At 41.7% G+C, this 18,915-nt stretch overlaps 1 protein-coding gene across 1 annotated transcript in view; it reads left to right on the top strand.

Annotated features, from left to right (window-relative positions):
- DDX46 (DEAD-box helicase 46) overlaps positions 1 to 18,600 on the top strand; it is a 152,665-nt gene extending 134,065 nt beyond the window's left edge. The window contains exons 20-23 of the mRNA XM_075856327.1: positions 2,737 to 2,955; positions 11,735 to 11,879; positions 13,629 to 13,702; positions 18,291 to 18,600. Of these exons, the coding sequence (XP_075712442.1) occupies positions 2,737 to 2,955; positions 11,735 to 11,879; positions 13,629 to 13,702; positions 18,291 to 18,338 (486 nt within the window). The 3' untranslated portion in view covers positions 18,339 to 18,600. The remainder of the gene's footprint in view (positions 1 to 2,736; positions 2,956 to 11,734; positions 11,880 to 13,628; positions 13,703 to 18,290) is intronic.
- The last annotated feature ends 315 nt before the right edge of the window (positions 18,601 to 18,915 follow it).

The following is an 18,915-nucleotide window of genomic DNA, read 5'->3' as shown; positions in this document are numbered from 1 at the left end:
AAAACACGCCCACTTGGGCATTAAGAAACTAGCATAAAGCTAAAATCGCTCCTAACGTGGTAAAAATAGATAGTTTTTCTAAATAAAATGCATTACTGTCCCCTACATTACAGCGCCGATATCCTTATTTAGGAGATAGGGCACTTCCAATGTGGTGACAGCCTCTTTAATGCATTCCTATTTCTGTAACTTTTTTACTCGCAAATCACATGTTCTTATAAACCCTATCACTCCAAGCTTAGTTTACACACTCCTAGCAATGTAATTGTCTGTGCCTGTACAGATACTGACTTAAAGAGGCTCTGTCACCAGATTTTGCAACCCCTATCTGCTATTGCAGCAGATAGGCGCTGCAATGTAGATTACAGTAACGTTTTTATTTTTAAAAAACGAGCATTTTTGGCCAAGTTATGACCATTTTTGTAGTTTTGCAAATGAGGCTTGCAAAAGTCCAAGTGGGTGTGTTTAAAAGTAAAAGTCCAAGTGGGCGTGTATTATGTGTGTACATCGGGGCGTTCTTAATACTTTTACTAGCTGGGCGTTCTGATGAGAAGTATCATCCACTTCTCTTCAGAACGCCCAGCTTCTGCCAGATCACGCTGTGACGTCACTTCCTGCCCCAGGTCCTGCATCGTGTCAGACGAGCGAGGACACATCGGCACCAGAGGCTTCAGTTGATTCTGCAGCAGCATCGGCGTTAGCAGGTAAGCTGATGTAGCTACTTACCTGCAAACGCTGATGCTGCTGCAGAATCAACTGTAGCCTCTGGTGCCGATGTTTCCTCGCTCGTCTGACACGATGCAGGACCTGTGAGTGACGTCACAGCGTGATCTGGCAGAAGCTGGGCATTCTGAAGAGAAGTGGATGATACTTCTCATCAGAACGCCCAGCTAGTAAAAGTATTAAAAACGCCCCGATGTACGCACATAATACACGCCCAGTTGGACTTTTAGTTTTAAACACACCCACTTGGACTTTTGCAAGCCTCATTTGCATAACTACAAAAATGGTCATAACTTGGCCAAAAATGCTCGTTTTTTAAAAATAAAAACGTTACTGTAATCTACATTGCAGCGCCGATCTGCTGCAATAGCAGATAGGGGTTGCAAAATCTGGTGACAGAGCCTCTTTAAATCACGCTGAATGGGACCATTATTATCTTTCCTTCACTTTATACTTGCATCTGGCCGGCCCACAGTACAAATTGAGGACTTTTTTTTTTTTTTTTTATCTCGTTCACCCCACCCCCCCCTTTACTTTGTAAGCTCTATTGAGCTCCTTCTGTGGTAGGCTCTGTCAAAGTGTGTGTGTGTGTTCACATTATGACCACCTCCTACTTTTGACGTCAGCAACGCGTAGCCCATGAAGGTAGTGATGTCGTGGGCTGGTTTGGTGGGTATGTAAGGTGTGCGATAGGCTGTCTGAACGCATATCACTTGTTTCCATGGGTAAAAGGGGCGATTTATCAGTTGCAAAAAGGGATGTGTATTGGCTTTCGGGCCAAGGGTGGCAGTATTTCTCAAACAGCGCAGTTTGTGAACTGTTCGTATGCTGCTGTGGTGAAAGTGTATCGTGAGTGGACAAATGTCACTATTTGGAATAAACTATGTGGAAACTGCGGAGCACCACGTGCTATTGATGTGAGGTAAATGTCGGCTACTAATGTGCACGGGGGCCGAATGACACGCTACAGTTGAGCAGCTCACAGTAAAAATCAACCACAGAGCTACCATACGTGTGTCTAAAACCTTTCAGCGAACCCTACTGCGTATGGGGCTCCGAAGCAGACTGATGCTCACTGCTCCTATGCTAACAAAGGTGCATCCGAAAAAAAAGGCTTCAATTTGCACAGCAGTAGCAGATTTGGACCACCGATGATTGGCAAAAGGTTGCCTTCTCTGATGAGCCACATTTGCTGCTTGATTGGATGGACATTGGCAGGTCAGGCGATAAGCATCAGAGAGCAAACACCCTGCAACCGTTGCTGGAAGAACACAAGCGGGTGGTGGCAGCGTATAGTCTGAGGAATTTTTACATGGCATTCTCTGGGTCCACTCATCCACGTGGGAAGTGCTCTGAACATATTTGGGTATGAATCCATCGTTGCAGATCGCGTCCACCCATACATGCCTTTTTGTCTTCCCTGGGGCAGATGGAATCTTCCAGCAAGACAATGCGACATGTCACACAACTAGAAATGTCAGACAGTGGCTGGAAAAGCACGACCAAGAATTCCACGTACTTCCCTGTCCCCCTAATTCGCTAGACTTGAACCCAATTTAGCATCTATGGGACCACCTCGATAGTCTTTTTCGCTTTATGGATTCCCCCCCCCCCCACGCACCCTCCAGCAATTGTGGGATGCGCTGCAGTCGTCATGGCTCCAGATAAATGAGACCACCTACCAGTACCTTATTGAGTCACTCTCCGCCTGTCTTGCTGCTGTCCGTGCTGCACATGGCGGTTACCCTGGATATTAGCTGCTGGTCATAATAATGTGACTGTATTTGTGTCTAAACCATAACCTTGTAAATGCATTACTTTGTGCTCACCTAGACTTACATCAAGCTATATCCCATAGCTGTATTCACAGATCGGATGGTGGTGTAATGTAATTTCAAAGTAATTCAACTTATTGTATAGATTAATTGTATATGTAAAATGGTGAACATATACAGTGGGATTTTTTTTCTTAAAATGATCCATAGTTCAACTGAGTGTTTCTGTTCTCTGTAGGATGTAATGCAACAGGCTACTAATGCTATCCTCCGGGGAGGCACAATATTGGCTCCGACAGTATCTGCGAAAACTATTGCTGAACAATTGGCAGAAAAGATAAATGCCAAACTCAATTACGTCCCAGTTGAGAAACTGGAAGAGGAAAAACAGGAAGCGGGTCCTAATGAGACATTTAAGAGATATGAAGAGGAGTTGGAGATAAATGACTTCCCTCAGGTATGATCAATATATATTTTTGTCTCTAATCTGTGATGTTTAATATTCCCACTTTACTGGGTTGATGGGAGCACACCTTATAAACATTCAATGCAAAGGATGGAATTGATGCTACTATGTACAGTAGTACAATTAGGTTAGGTGAGCAGGAGACCCATTGACTTCTGTGAGTTTTCTAGGCATGTTCTGTGTCCTATGCAGAGGTCATTGTGCAGGGAGGGATAGGAGGGAAGCTATTATGAATGGTGAATCATGTGTTGCCTTTCCTGGTAATCCTGCCTGTGATAATGAGATGACTGCTAAGAAGTGATCTTTACAGAACAGGAAGTGTCAGTCTATTGTGAGGCTTAGTGGACAGAGTAAAAACTGCAAGGTTTTAGGATAATTTTTTTAGTATAGATAAGAGAAAATGGAAACCCAAAATACACTTAAAGAGAACCTTTCACCTCCCTAAACATGTGTAGCATGTAATGGGCAGGGCTGCACAAACCCTGTCTCACGTAAAATTATTTTTCTAACTTCCTCCGTCGTTTACATATCGGTGCCATTATATTTGGGGCCCGATATGTAAATAAGCCCCTGAACTGTCAATGGGGCGTTTCTAACGAACTAAAAGGCAAGGGAGCGTGATGTCTTTGCTCTGACACTGTCCAATCAGCTGCGGAGTGTGTCAGGGCGGCTTGCGCTGTTCTCTCCCACGAGAAAACTCAGACTTAGTGGTTGTGCTGCAGATAGCGTGGGCGCGCACGCTCCCAGACGTTCGCGCGCACATCGGATGTAAGTAGCTCTCGTCTCATTCTCTTCGTCTCTGCTTCTCCTCCCCGTCTCTTCGCGTTCCGTGGCGGCGGGAGTGGTGACGTCGGATTGCGAGCGAACGGCCAAGTGTGAATGCCTGATGGCGCGTGCGCACGCGATCTGCAACACAACCACCAAGTCTGTGTGTTCTCGCGGGAGGGAACACAGCGCAAGCTGCCCTGTCACTGTCTGCGGCTGAATGGACAGTGTCAGCGGAGACATCAGGCCCTCTTGCCTTTTTATTTAGTTTAGAAACGCCTCATTGACAGTTATGGGGCTTATTTACATATCGGGCGCCATAACAGCACCGACATGTAAATAACGGAGGGAGTTAAAATACATTTTTCTATGTGGGACAGTCGTTTTGAAGCCTTTCCTATAACATGCTGCCCTTAGCTGCACATGTTTGGGGAGGTGAAAGGTTCTCTTTTTAAATATGCCCAACATAAAAACATGATTTAAACAGTAGGTCATTTTCTTATGACACATTCCCTTTAAAGCTTCTCCTCTCCTAGACCCAATTATGTTTTGAACTTAAAGAGTTTACAAAATCTGAAACAAATCTGCACTGTGTGAACAAGGCTTAATTGTGACGGAAGGTTCTTGTTAACAAGAGATCTCTTGTTAACCTGTCAGCTGTTTTTTCTTAGGCCATGATCACACAAAACAGAATGGCTCCTCTACAGCACCTCTAAAAATTGTTTTAACCGTTTCAGGACCAGACATGTTTTTATGCTATCCTTTTTTCCTCCCTGCGTTCGAAAAGTCACAACTATTTTTTTTGCTTACAGCCATATGAGGGCTTAATTTGTCAAGTTGTAGTTTCTAATGGTACTATTTGATATTATATTTCGATGTACTGGGAAGCTGGAAAAAATTCAGAATGGGATGGAAGTGGGAAAAAAAAGCAGTTCCGCCATTTTCTTAGGGGTTTGTTAATTACTGTATTGTACGGTGAAAGTGACACGTTCTCTTTATTCTGCGGGTCGATGCGATCACTGATAACAAATTTATGTATTTTTTATGTTTCAGTACTTAATTAAAAAAATGTAGTTTTGAAAAACTAAAAAAAATTTAGCATCGCCATTTTGTGACCTCCATAATGTTTTAGATTTTTATGTACAGTTGCTGTGTAAGGCGTCTTTCTGTACGTAGAAAGATGTCGTTTGTATTAATACCGTTTTGGGGAATGTTGGGCATTTAGATCACACTTAATTAAAAAATTTTGGGGGGGTTAAAGTGGCAAAAAAGGCGTTTTGGCATTTTTCCCCCACTACGACGTTCACCGTATTGGAGAAATATTTTTATAGTTTGGGCATTTTCGGAAGCGAGAATACATAATGTGTTTGTTTATTTTTGTGATCTAGGCAAAGGGGGGCTATTTGAAGTTATTTATTTTTTATCTTTGACTGAGCCACATTTGGACCAAATGACAGAGCCTCATTTTTTAAATCGAACGTGTGTTACTTTGTGGTAATAACTCGGGAATGCTTTTACCTATCCAAGCGATTCTGAGATTGTTTTCTCGTGACATATAGTACTTTGTTAGTGAAAAAATTTGGTCGATATATTCAATATTTTTGTGTGAAAAACACAAATTTAGAGAAAACGTGCAAAAAATTTGCATTTTCTAAATTCAAATGTATCTGCTTGTAAGACAGATAGTTATACCACACAAAATAGTTACTAGCTAACATTTCCCATATTTCTACTTTAGATTGGCATAATTTTTTTAACATGTTTTTATTTTTCTAGGACGTTACAAGGCTTAAAAGTTTAGCAGCAATTTCTCACATTTTCAAGAAAATTTCAAAAGCCCATTTTTTTAGGGAACAGTTCAGTTCTGAAGTGGCTTTGAGGGCCTTATATATTAGAAACCCCCACAAATCACCCCACTTTAAAAACTGCACCCCTCAAAGTATTCAAAACAGCATTCAGAAAGTTTTTTTAACCCTTTAGGCGGGATTCACACGAACGGGTCGCGCCCGAGTGCCGGCCGGTAAAATCGGCCATTCTGCCCGGCCGGTTTGCATAAAGTTTTGCATCCGGGCCGGGCAGATCCGGACAGTGACATCAGCGGCAACTCCTGAAGGGGAATCCCCATGTGTTCGGGGATTCCGCTTCAGGAGTTTCCCCTGATGTCACTGCCCAGATATGGACAGAGACATCAAGCGCTCTGTCCAGGAGCGGAATCCCCGAAAACACGGGGATTCCGCTCCTTCAAGGAGCTAAAGTGCGGCTAGCACATAGCAGAGCGGGGAGATACCTCCCTGCTCTGCTATAGTGGCGTCGCTACAGTAGTAGTAGTAGCAGCAGCAGCAGCTGCTGCTACTAGCGGCGCCATCGAAGGTGTCGCCGGGCCAGGAAAACAAGCAGGGGACGGGAGCCAGCGCAGCGCTCCCTTCCACCTGCTGTACACCCCGGCCCTGCCACACCGTGTACAGCGATGCCATTCGTCAGAATGACATCAACTCCTCCTCCTCACATGCACTCTGCGCTGTGAGGAGGAGATAGAGCGCAAGCGCCGGGAAACCCGGCCATCACTCGGAACACATTCCGGTGATGGCCGTGTAATACCCGGCCCCATAGACTTCTATGGGGGCCGGGTACCCGGGCGAAGATAGAGCATGTCCTATTTTTTGACGGCCGGATTTCCTGGCCGTCAAAAAATCGGTCGTGTGAATAGCCCCATTAGGGGTCTATTATTCCTAATGCAGCCGGGTGCCGGCCGATTTATGAACGGCCGGCACCCGGCCGGGAAACCCTGCCGTGTGAATGAGGCCTTAGGCGTTTCACAGGAATTAAAGCAAAGTAGCGGGGAAATTTACAAATTTCATTTTTTTTTTTTTTGCAGAAATTCCATTTTAATCATTTTTTCCTGTAATACTGAAGGTTTATACCGGAGAAGCACAACTGAATATTTATTGCCCAGATTCTGCAGTTTTTAGAAATATCCCACATGTGGCCCTAGTGTGCTACAGGCCTGAAATACCGGCCTCAGAAGCAAAGGAGCACCTAGAGGATTTTAGGGCCTTCCTTTTCTTAGATTATATTTCAGGCACCATGTCAGGTTAGAAGAGGTCTTGTGGTGCCGAAACAAAGGAAACACCCCAAAAAATACCCCATTTTGGAAACTAAACCCCTTGAGGAATTCATCTAGGGGTGTATTGAGCATTTTGACCTCACAGGTGTTTCATAGATTTCACTAGAATTGGGCAGTGAAAATGAAAAATTACATTATTTTCCAATAAGATGTAGCTTTACCTCAAATTTATTTTATTTTTTTCAATAAATAAATGTTGAAAAGCACAACAACATTTGTAAAGCAACTTCTCCAGAGTACGGAAATACCAAACATGTGGTCATAAACTGCTGTTTGGGCAAGCGGAAGGACTCGGAAGGGAAGGCACGCCATTTAGCTTTTGGAGCGCTGATTTTGCTGGATTCATTTCTCTGCACCATGTCGCATTTGTAAAGATCCTAAGGTACCAGAACAGTGGAAACTACACCCCTTGAGGAATTCATCTAGGGGTGTAGTGAGCATTTTGACCACCCAGGTGTTTCATAGATTTCATTAGAATTGGGCAGTAAACATGAAAAATTTAATTTTTTTTCCACTAACACGTAGCTTTAGGTAAAAATGCTTCATTTTCTCATCAAATAAAGGAGAAAAATCACCGTAACATTTGTAAAGCAACTTCTCCAGAGTACGGAAATACCCCATATGTGGTAATAAAGTACTGTATGAATACACATCAGGGCTCAGAAGGGAAGGAGCGCCATTTGGCTATTGGAGAGCAGATTTTGCTGGATTGGTTTTTCTGCGCCATGTCGCTTTTGCAAAGCCCCTTAGGTAGCAGTACAGTGGAAACTACCAAAAAGTGACTCCATTTGGCAAACTACACCCATTGAGGAATTCATCTAGGGGTGTAGTGAGCATTTTGACCCCACAGGTGTCTCATATATTTTATTAGAAATGGGCAGTGAAAGTGAAAAATGACATTATTTTCCAATAAGACACAGCATTAGTTCAAAAATTGTCATTTTCTCAACAAATAAAGGAGAAAAAGCACCATAACGTTTGTAAAGCAACTTCTTCAGAGTAGGGAAATACCCCACACGTGGTCATAAACTGCTATTTGGACACACAGCAAGGCTCTAAAGGGAAGGAGCGCCATTTAGTATTTGGAGTGGAGATTTTACAAGATTAGCTTTTTGATACCATGTTGCATTGAGCTATAGTATCAGTACAGTGGTACCCCCCGAAAAATTAGTAAACAATAGATGTTGCAGATTGAAAATTGCTTTTTTTCACAAATATGCCATTTCAGTGCCCAATGTGTTGTGCCCAGCTTGTACCACCGTAGACACACATCCCATAAATTGTTAAGCGGGTTCTCCAGAATACAGTAATACCCTATATGTGGTCATAAATTGCCGTTTGGGTACACTGCCAGGCTCAGTTGGACCACCATTTGGCTTTTGAAGCGCAGATTTGGCTTGGTGTATTAGTGGTATTTCAGCTTATAATGTGGGGGCAAATGTAAGCTGGGCGGAGTACATCAGGGTATATGTAAGCTGGGCGGAGTACATCAGGGCATATGTAAGCTGGGCGGAGTACATCAGGGCATATGTAAGCTGGGCGGAGTACATCAGGGCATATGTAAGCTGGGCGGAGTACATCAGGGCATATGTAAGCTGGGCGGAGTACATCAGGGCATATGTAAGCTGGGCGGAGTACATCAGGGCATATGTAAGCTGGGCGGAGTACATCAGGGCATATGTAAGCTGGGCGGAGTACATCAGGGCATATGTAAGCTGGGCGGAGTACATCAGGGCATATGTAAGCTGGGCGGAGTACATCAGGGCATATGTAAGCTGGGCGGAGTACATCAGGGCATATGTAAGCTGGGCGGAGTACATCAGGGTATATGTAAACTGGGCGGAGTACATCAGGGTATATGTAAGCTGGGCGGAGTACATCAGGGTATATGTAAACTGGGCGGAGTACATCAGGGCATATGTAAGCTGGCCGGAGTGCAACAGGTCATATAATAGGATGATGTAATAATGGGGTGAATGAATAATTCATGGATTGGTGTGGTACGCTTTGAACCAATCCTTTATACGCAGGCCGGGTTTATTGGGTATTATACAAAATATCTGCGCTCCAGTGTTGCCTTATATTTGACTTTTTCACTAGCCCTATAAGCCGCACAAGGCCCTAAAGTTTCCTCATCTCCGCTGCGTCTACAGGGTCCACCTGTGGGGTCCAGCAAATGACGATGTGGGGTATTTAGTGAAATTCTACTGGACCTAAAAATGAGTCTGGACCGTCATTTAGAATCATTTTGCATCATTGCGTTTTGAGAGTCATAACGTGTTATTTTTCCGTTGACAGAGCTGTGTGAGGGCGCGTTTTTTGTGGAACGAGCTGTAATTTTTATTGGTTCCATTTTGGGGTAAATGCAGATTTTTATTTTTTTTTTAAATCACTATATTCCATTTTTTGGGAGATGAGGAAACCAAAAAAACAGCCATTCCAGCACGTTTCTTTGTTGTTTTTTTTTACAGTGTTCACCGTGCAGTATAAACAACATGTTAACTTTTTTCTGCGGGGCGATACGATTACAGCGACACCAAATTTATATTGTTTTTTTTACGTTTCACTACGTTCCCACAATAAAAATACTCTTTTCTAAAAAAAATCATGTTTTAGTGTCGCCATTTTCTGACAGCCATAACTGTTTTATTTTGTAGTTGATATCGCTGCGGGACGGCTGGTTTTACGCGTGACGAACTGTAGTTTATATTGGTACCATTTTGCGTTACTTGCAACTTTTTGATCACTTTTTATTAAAAAAAATTTGAGACAAGATGACCAAAAAATAAAATGCTGTCATTGTTCTTTATTAAAAAAATTTACGGATTTCACCGTGCGGTAAAAATAATGTGATATTTTTATAGATCAGGCCGTTCCGAACGCGGCGATAACTATTATGTATAGTTTTTTTTCATATTAATTTTTTTTTTTAATAATAAAGGAGTTGTCCGGTTTCCCTGATCAAGTGTTGTTTTTATTATTTATTTATTATTCACTTTTATTTATTTTTTCTTTCACATTTTTGTTTACATTTTTTACTTTTTCTTTTACACTGACCTGGGGACTTGAAGATCTGGTCTTCTGATCCCCGGTACGATGCACTGCACTACTTAGTTACGATGCACTGCACTACATGTCATTTCTCATTTGACAGTTAGCGTATTAGGTCCTGCCCGAGGCAGGACCTAATAGGCTACCGTACCTGGGCAACCAGGAAGCCTAGTAACGGCTTCCTGATTGCCATAGCAACAATCGCCACCCGCGATCCATCGCGGGGGGTACAGAGGGAGCTCCCTCCCTCTGTCAACCACTTCAATGCGGCGGACGTCATTGACAGCCGCATTGAAGGGGTTAAATGGCTGCGATCGGCGGTAACAGCCATTGCAGCCATTGCAGCAGCATGTCAGCTGTGTATAACAGCTGACAGCCGCTGAAGATAAAGCGCTCACAGCTCCTGTGCTCGCTTTATCTGCAGGGCGTAACTGTACGCCCGTCTGCGGGAAATCACTTTGATTTTGGACGTAGTGTCACGCCCAATCGCGGGAAGGGGTTAAAGATGCTCTGTCACTACACTATAACTTGGTGAATAACAAACACTGCTGTAATCTACATTACATCACCGATCTCATTATGTACAAGATAGGCCACTTCTAATGTGGTGACCGAGCCTCTTTAAGCCTTCTAGGGGGTTCAAACCTGCGATTATTAGATCACTTCTGCCATAGAGTGCAATATCACAATATTGCAGTGTATGGCAAACTTAGTGCATTGCTATTGAGACCTTCCACAAGGCTCCCAGCTGCTAGAGTACACTGGCTCCCGTGATCTCACCGCGCGGGAGCTTGTGACCGGTCGCAAAGTCTAAGGGGCAGTAAAAACCCCTCAGATGCCGGGCACATCTGACAACTGCATCTGAGGGGTTAAATATATACGGCCAGAAATTTTTCTGATCGCTAGCAGCATAGCAGACACCCAGCGGCTATGGTGTCCGCTCAGCTGGAGTGGGTGCCAGATTTAAAAAACCTTTCCTGACGTAGATCTACAGATCTGTGACATGAAAGGGTTAAACTTCGGGTGGTAGATCTGCTGTTGTAACCAATGTTCCCTCTAAGTCTTAGCAGCACCTGAGCAGAGCAGTTAGGGAGCAGGGCATGTCTCCATCAGTGGTGGGCGATCTGATGACTTAAAGTAATATCCTCAGTAAACACTAATATAGCGTACTACATAAGAGAATAAGAAATCTTTTTTAAATACTATAAAACAAGAATACCAGTAAAATAGATGGTTATAAACACCAATTATAGGCATTAATGAAAGAATCCCTCTTACACCACTGTCCCTATAGGGAGCGCCACACAAACCCCCTGTAGACAGCATCACACACAGACCCCCCACGCACATGCCCCATTCCCGCGACAGACTGAGCGCTGCACTGCCTTGCGGGTGGGACACATGCACAGACCAGCGTTATGAAGGGACGTCATCACGCCAGCCTGCGCAGGGAGTCTTCCCAGCAACTTATAGGCTGCAGGCCTGATGTGACCTGCAGGCCATAGCATCTATTTGTATTTGCGTCTTGAGTACGCCGATATGAGTGAACGTGGCTGAGGCTAGCACCGGGGCTCCCACCGGTGCTAGCGATGCCACCGCATCCCCCCCCCCACCGCCAGTGACCGTGATGTAAAAATGAGTGAGCGGGGGGACCGTGGAAGGTGCGCAAATGAGCACATTATAGGGAACACTGGTTGTAACTAGTTCTGCACGTTTAGCCTATAGTCTCCTGGACTTCTAGGGTTTCCATAGCATGATTTTAGTTCTTTGTAGTTTACATCCAAATGACTAAATAAATAATTACCACTTTTATATATTTTTTTATTTTAGACGGCAAGGTGGAAAGTCACTTCAAAAGAAGCACTCCAGAGGATCAGTGAATATTCTGAAGCGGCCATCACCATTAGGGGCACTTATTTCCCACCAGGCAAAGAACCTAAAGAAGGGGAAAGAAAGATTTATTTGGCCATTGAAAGTAAGTCGCTATTTTCAAGCCCTCAAAGCTTTAAGAGGCTCTGTCACCAGATTATAAATGCCCTATCGCCTACATAATCTGATTGGTGCTGTAAGAATTAACCTGAAGAGTTAATCTATTGGGTTATTTAGCGTAAAACGTGAACGGGATAAAAACATTGTCGAATTGCTTTTTCCCATATTCACACCGTATAAAACAAGGCCTCATATATAGCCTCGTCAATGAAAATTAAAACCGTTATGGCTGCTGAAAGGCAAAAACAGAAAAATTTAGCTGGTCATTAAGGTCTTTTCAGGCCCGGTCATTAAGGGGTTAAGGTGAAGTTTTTAGCTAATTTCAGTGACTCATGTGAGTATTAGTAGATATTTGTACTCCCCGTGCTTTGTTTCTTTAATTTTTTTAAAATTATAATCTCTTCTGTGTGGTGCCATCTTGTTATTTCTCCTGCAAATGTGTGAGCAAATTGACAACTGTATGTAACCATTCCAGCTCTACAATGACCGTTCGCACTGATAGCGTTAGAGTAAGTAGGGACACACCCCATTGACAAGGAGACTGTTGATACTCAGTTGTCGTTTTTATTGTTCATTTATCCATTTCCATGAGGGACATTACAATGCAGCGTTCTAAGAAAAGATGTTACCAAATTTTATATTTTACCGGCTATACAAGGATGTAGTGAAACAGACCTGTCCGGTGAGCTGACTGGTCCACTTTCAGACCCTTTGGACCCTGAGTTGCTTTAAAATTAATAACTGCATGAATGGGCATTTTGTGTGACCACTAGAGAGCTCCTAGAGATAGATGCACAGTCCTCCATCTCCTCCCTGCACTGATCTATAAGCGTGCACAAGATCCATGTTAAAGAGGCTCTGTCACCACATTATAAGTACCCTATCTCCTATATAAGGAGATCGGCGCTGTAATGTAGGTGACAGTAATAGTTTTTCTAAATAAAAAGCATCCATTTTAAACCACTTTATGAGCGATTTTTAGCTTTATGCTAATGAGTTTCTTAATGCCCAAGTGGGCGTGTTTTACTTTGGTCAGCGTCATGCACTCCTCTGTACAACGCCCGCTTGGTCTAAAGTAAAAACACGCCCACATGAGCGTTAAGAAACTCCTTAGCATAAAGCTAAAAATCGCTCAAAGTGGTTTCAAATAGATCGTTTTTCCAAATAAAAAGCATTACTGTCATCTACATTTTAGGGCCGATCTCCTTATATAGGAGATAGGGCACTTATAATGTGGTGACAGAGCCTCTTTAAGCATCCTTTGAAAGGACTATGCACGAGCCTGGACTTCAGCAATGAAATTCACCCCTTCAGTACCTTAAACCCCAAGGATGTTCGGTTTAAATTATTTAATACTCTAGACCACCCTAGATTGTGGCGTTGGCTCCCTCTGTACCCTACACCACCTGTGGGGGGAAAAGTAGCATTACATGCCAGCCATTCTAAATAATGGTCAATCATTATATAAATGAACAGGTTGTATTTTTGTTGTGTTATGGCTGACTGTATAGGAAAAAGCAGCTTGGCTACACTTCCCTATACAGTTAAAAAAATAAAAACATGTACATCTGCCCGGCGGAAACGTAAAGCACACTCTTGGTATTCGTTGGGTTTCTGGAACCATTCAACGTGTATGCCGTACGTGGTATGAACAAATAACATCTGAACAAGTGGCTGAGGCAAAAAAGGGATTGCAAAAAAAATACTCAAATTTCATTTATGTTAATTCTTCTAGGTGCTAGTGAATTGGCTGTACAAAAAGCAAAGGCAGAAATCACCCGACTCATCAAGGAAGAACTCATCAGACTAGTAAGTACAAGAAACAGCTATATAAAATAAGGTCTTAAATCTCCGTTTGTAATCTATATAATATTAGACTAATAGAGCCCAAGTAAACTGTAAAGAAGTCTGTTTTCTAAATCATAACTTGTTTAAATAAAAATAAATGCAGTAAAGTGCAAAGAGATTAAGTGATCCCCGCCTGTTTGTATCAGGTTTTTAAATTCAAGTGCCATTCATCGGTGACGTGTTGCAGCCAAACATTTGCCCTCAGCAGTGATTCTGCCATGAATAGCACATATATTTCTTCTTATTATTATTATTATTATTAATGATCTGTTGTAAAAAAAAAAATGTTCAAGTCTTGAACAATCCCAGCAAATACCCTAGCAATTAAATCCCGACTTAAGCTGACTATGCACATTAGACAAAAGTTAATGAAAGTGGACTATATCTTTTATTATAAAAATGTAACATATTTTATTTGCTCATACAGTAACATGTAAAGAAGGAAAAGAAAAAAAAAACACCCCTAAACGAATGGCGGAGGAAAAAAAAACCCTAATGTTCATAAGTTCTTTCTTCATCCTCCAGATGGTTGATGTCTATGTACACCTCTTCAAATAGTTTATTTTTTATTTTTTTTATAAAAAGGTCTAAGGTGTACATAGCCTTTAATCATCCAGAGGAGAAGGAAAAAACTTACGTACACCTTAGACATTTTTATAACAAAAAAACAATTTCAAAGGTGTACATAGTCTTTAAACCATGGGTTCCATTTAATCAGAAACTTCTCTCATGGCTTTTTCTAAGTATGACCTTTCAAGCAAGAGTCCTGTACGCTTCAATTTTCCATCCACAAAAATGAGGAACTATGGGAAACATCCATTATTTATTTTTTCTTCAGATTTTTCAAGTGGGCCCAAAATAACAATTGCAGAATCAACTGGGCTCAGGTCCTATTATACAATTTATCAATGTATGTAGAATCCCCTAAAAGTACTTAGAGTATCATCTTGGTCGACCCAAGTGGTACAATTATTTTAATACATCCTATGACTGGAGTTCAGTATTGGTGCAATTTGGGGCATCTCTAAAGTAGGTGTACAAGGTCTGTCGAGGTGCCACATGTAGGACAGTCGTCCTGTTCTATAGCCCATTTTAACCAGTTTTGTAGGGGTATAATGTAACCTATTGATAACCATAAATTATGAGAAGCGGTGAGCTGAATTCAGTGATGCCCGTTCTAAGTTTTCATAAACGGAATCTCATTGTTGCTGGGTTATTTTTCCAAGGTCTTTTTTTCCATTTATCTATATTCGTAAATTCTGATTTATTTTTAGACATAGAGCCCAAATATTTGTAACAAAGTGAAATCACCCCTTTTAGTTCGTGACTCATTTAACAGTGTCTCACCTATACAAAATGGCTCAATTCTAAACCTAGATTCACTGCCTGATTAGAACGATTAAAAGGTAAATTTTATTGAAAAATGTTTTTTTTTTTTGTTTTTTTTGTTTTTTTTTTTAAACAGTGGATTTTTCGTATGCAGACCGTTAGTCCATCAGGTCTTAATGAACAGATCTCCTATGCTTGTTTCCTCTGATGATGCTCCCCCATTTGCTACAATATATTTGAACACATATCCCCTACTATAAACATCCCCCTCTGTTCTACATAATGCTATAATCCATATTATCCATCTAACTTTCAGACTCTATTTGGGGTTTGCATTCCCCAAAAACAAAACGCCCCCTAAATACACACAAACCCCCCCCCCCCCCCTCCCCGTCGCCTAATATGCCACTTTACATCATATTTACGTGCCCGATGGGATTTACTGAATTTAACTACACTAATATTTCTAGACTACATATAACTCCAGTTGCAAAGTACATTGATGTTCTGTTGCGGTGATCAATGATTCTGTGCTGCACGTACCAAGTGTATTTTTATCCCCACATGTGTAAACATCCGCGTGTTGGTTACAAGGGACGCCGTGTCGTCAAGCCTACTCCGATTGGCTAGTAAAAAGGAGGCTCGCCGCTATCCTGATACGTCATGAGAGACGTGGCTACTTTGGATTGGTGGCTGGCCGAAACTACGTCAGTGGAGGAGGGCCGAAGCCTGTTAAAAGACCGGCCGGGAGATATAATCGGCACAAAACTGTGCTAACCGGCATAAATATATTTCCAAACTCTAATCCCTGATGACGTATCACGTGTACCTGTGATACTGAAACGCGTAGGATTAATCATTCAGCAAGTGGTTTCAGTATTTTATACTATAAGGGGTGATCGAGGTCTAGGTCTGCATCAAAATTACCAATAGACCGTTCCCTGTCCCTGGCCATTTGTATGAGCCTGTTGTATTTGAATTGGGCTTCAAAAGCTAATTTTTAAAGAAAACATTTTTCAATAAAATTTACCTTTTTAATCGTTCTAATCAGGCAGTGAATCTAGTAATTAACTGAACAAAATACTATATCAGTGTGCATAGTTGTTCAATTCTAAACCTACTTTTGTCTATAGTGAGTTTCCAAGCGTGCATTCTTTTATCTATCTCTTGATACCCCAAACTCATTTTGAAGGGCTAGAAAAGATTAATTCCCTGTTTTCATAAAAGTGAGATTTGCATAATCCCATATTTCACCCAGAATTGTACCTCTTGTACTACATCAATACGGAATAATATTTATCTGCCAGAGTTTGGAGTGATTTCCAAGCATCCATGATAGGCCATCCTATCTTAGGTCTCCCTCCAAACCTTAGTATACAGCTTTGGTAAGGGACCTAAAGAATATGGCTCTTTTGGCAGCACTCCAGAGGTTAAACATTCATCCATTGCCCCTTTTCCTGTAAAGCCAAACTATTCCAGAAAACCATCTGCTGTATTTGGCATGCCAGGAAGTAGAAAGCAAAATCAGGCAATGCAAACCCACCCTCCTGGATCAGAGCACATAATCTAGCATATTTGATGCAAGTTTGTTTATCCCTCCATGTCAAGTCATTTATAATACTCAAGGGTCTAAAAAATATTTTTAAAGAACCAAAGTGAGTCTTTACCAAAGACCAGCATCATGGGTTCTACTATCATTTTGTCCAATGCTATACTGGAGGAATACTGAGGCAGTAGTCTATTGCAAATTTTTGTCGTCTACCTCAGCATTCCAGATAGAGGAATAATGTTCAAGGACACATAGTATGTCAAAAATCTAGACCTTTTAATGCCCAAATATTGAAATAAGTCTACCACCAAGATTTCAAACCCACCCTTTGCCGTATAACAAGGGTCAAAGGCCAAAAACTTTGACTACGACCAATTGATTTTAACCCCTGCCAATTTCCAGAACTGTTCATATAAACAGACATGCAAGTGGACGATTCCTAGTGTAATGAATGATCGTCAGTCCGAAAATTACCTGAACGATCATTTCAACTCACCCATGGTAGACCGTAATCCGTGTTAGAAATTTTAGTTCCAGTACTGGCTAAAGTAGAAGGTTTATTCGTGGTCGTCCTAGTGACCCATAATCATTCTGGTAATGCCAACCCACTAAAGAGGAGGGTACACCCGGCAATACATTGCCCGTTAATAATCTTGTTTCATTGAACATGTGTGGGGATGTCTGCTCAATGAATGTCGGACAAACGATCGTTGAACGTTGGCCTACTGCCTTCTGTCTATGGCCAGACTTGGAATGTTATGGCGCCTTCCCATAACATTATGATCAGTGGGAGTCTGACCTCTGGGACCCCAGCTGAGAGTGAATGGACTGCGTTCCCTACAGCCTTTTTTTTTTTTCTTGCACTTCTCCAGTCCCTACCCACTGTGCCGGAAACTGAAACCGTCTTATTCAAGATAAAGGGGTCGGGAGAACTGTTGTGCTGGGGAAAACTGCAAAAGGAGCTGCAGCGCTTAAAGGGGTTTTGTCATAAACTAAAATACAGTTTAATGTGTCCATAAATGCCAGTTATTTATACATTTGTGCAATTACATGTCATTTTCTAAAATGTATTGTTCTAAAGATACAACAAAACTTCTGACAGAGACATGGTAATAATGTGTTACTGGTTGCTCTTGGATCCGACCATAACCCATTCCTCCTGTAGCCACACCTAGCACTATGGATTAATCGGAAGTTCATAAGTGCAAACGAAATAAAGCGTGTTCATGAGAACATTGAAAGCGACCACAAAGCCATACTATGGTCGGGATGTCTTTTCCCGACCATAGCCAGAGGAATGGGTTATGGTCGGATCCAAGGGCAACCAGTAGCACAACTTCTGACAGAGACATCGTAATAATGTATCTTTAGAACAGTACATTTAAAAAAAATCACATGAAATTGCACAAATTTATAACTGCCATTTACGGACGGGTTTAACTGTATTTTTGTTCGTGGAAAAACCCCTTTGTGTTTCGGCGCCCCTTCATTCTAAAGATCCTCGATCAGGAAGTGATTACATGTCATAAGAATATGCCCTCATTTTATAATAGTGGGAAAACCCCTTTAAGGGTTTTTGTGTGCTTGCACCATTTGTACTTGCTGTCCCCTAATAATTTTGAGCATTGTACTGGTCTGACTTTGCAACTAACATGAACTTTGTTCTTGCAGCAAAACTCCTACCAACCGACCAACAAAGGAAGATACAAAGTGCTCTAAAGCAGAACAGCTGGATAACTTGTCATCTCTTGTGGATGTGGTCGCTGCGGTTTTCTTCTTGTGTTGTAAATTTAGCTATTTTTCCTTTTTTATTCCCTTTTATTTAGATCTTGGGGTAAAAAAATAGGGATGAAAGTGGAAACTCAATTTTGTTTTTTAACATGGTGTTGCAGAAAGTTTAATTGTATAGATTGCAACTTCTTAAATTAAATTTGTTTTAAAGGTTGCTCTGAAACAGCAAATAAAAAATGTTTTTCAAATACGTGTGTTTTGTTATTAAAGTAATACTGATAAGGGTCGATGATAGGCTACACCTTATGTTGTATCATGTCTTGTCAGGCCATTCCAGAAGCTGGGAACGTTTCTACTGGTATAGGCTGGTGGCAGTTAGGATACCTTTCATGTAAAGGATGATCCCATCACCCCTTTCCAGGAAGAGGCGCCAAAAGCTATGCTTTATAAACCATCGTGAGTTTGAGGAGATTTAGTGCATATAATGGAAACATTTTAACAGGAGTCTGGTTGTTTCATAACAGATTAATATGTTTTTTTTGTAGGAGGACTTGATCTCTAAATG

Source organism: Rhinoderma darwinii, chromosome 3 (assembly GCF_050947455.1).
Source record: "Rhinoderma darwinii isolate aRhiDar2 chromosome 3, aRhiDar2.hap1, whole genome shotgun sequence".
NCBI classification, from domain to species: domain Eukaryota; kingdom Metazoa; phylum Chordata; class Amphibia; order Anura; family Rhinodermatidae; genus Rhinoderma; species Rhinoderma darwinii.
Note: the sequence above shows the minus strand (reverse complement) of the source record. Positions and strands in the feature narration are given on the sequence as shown.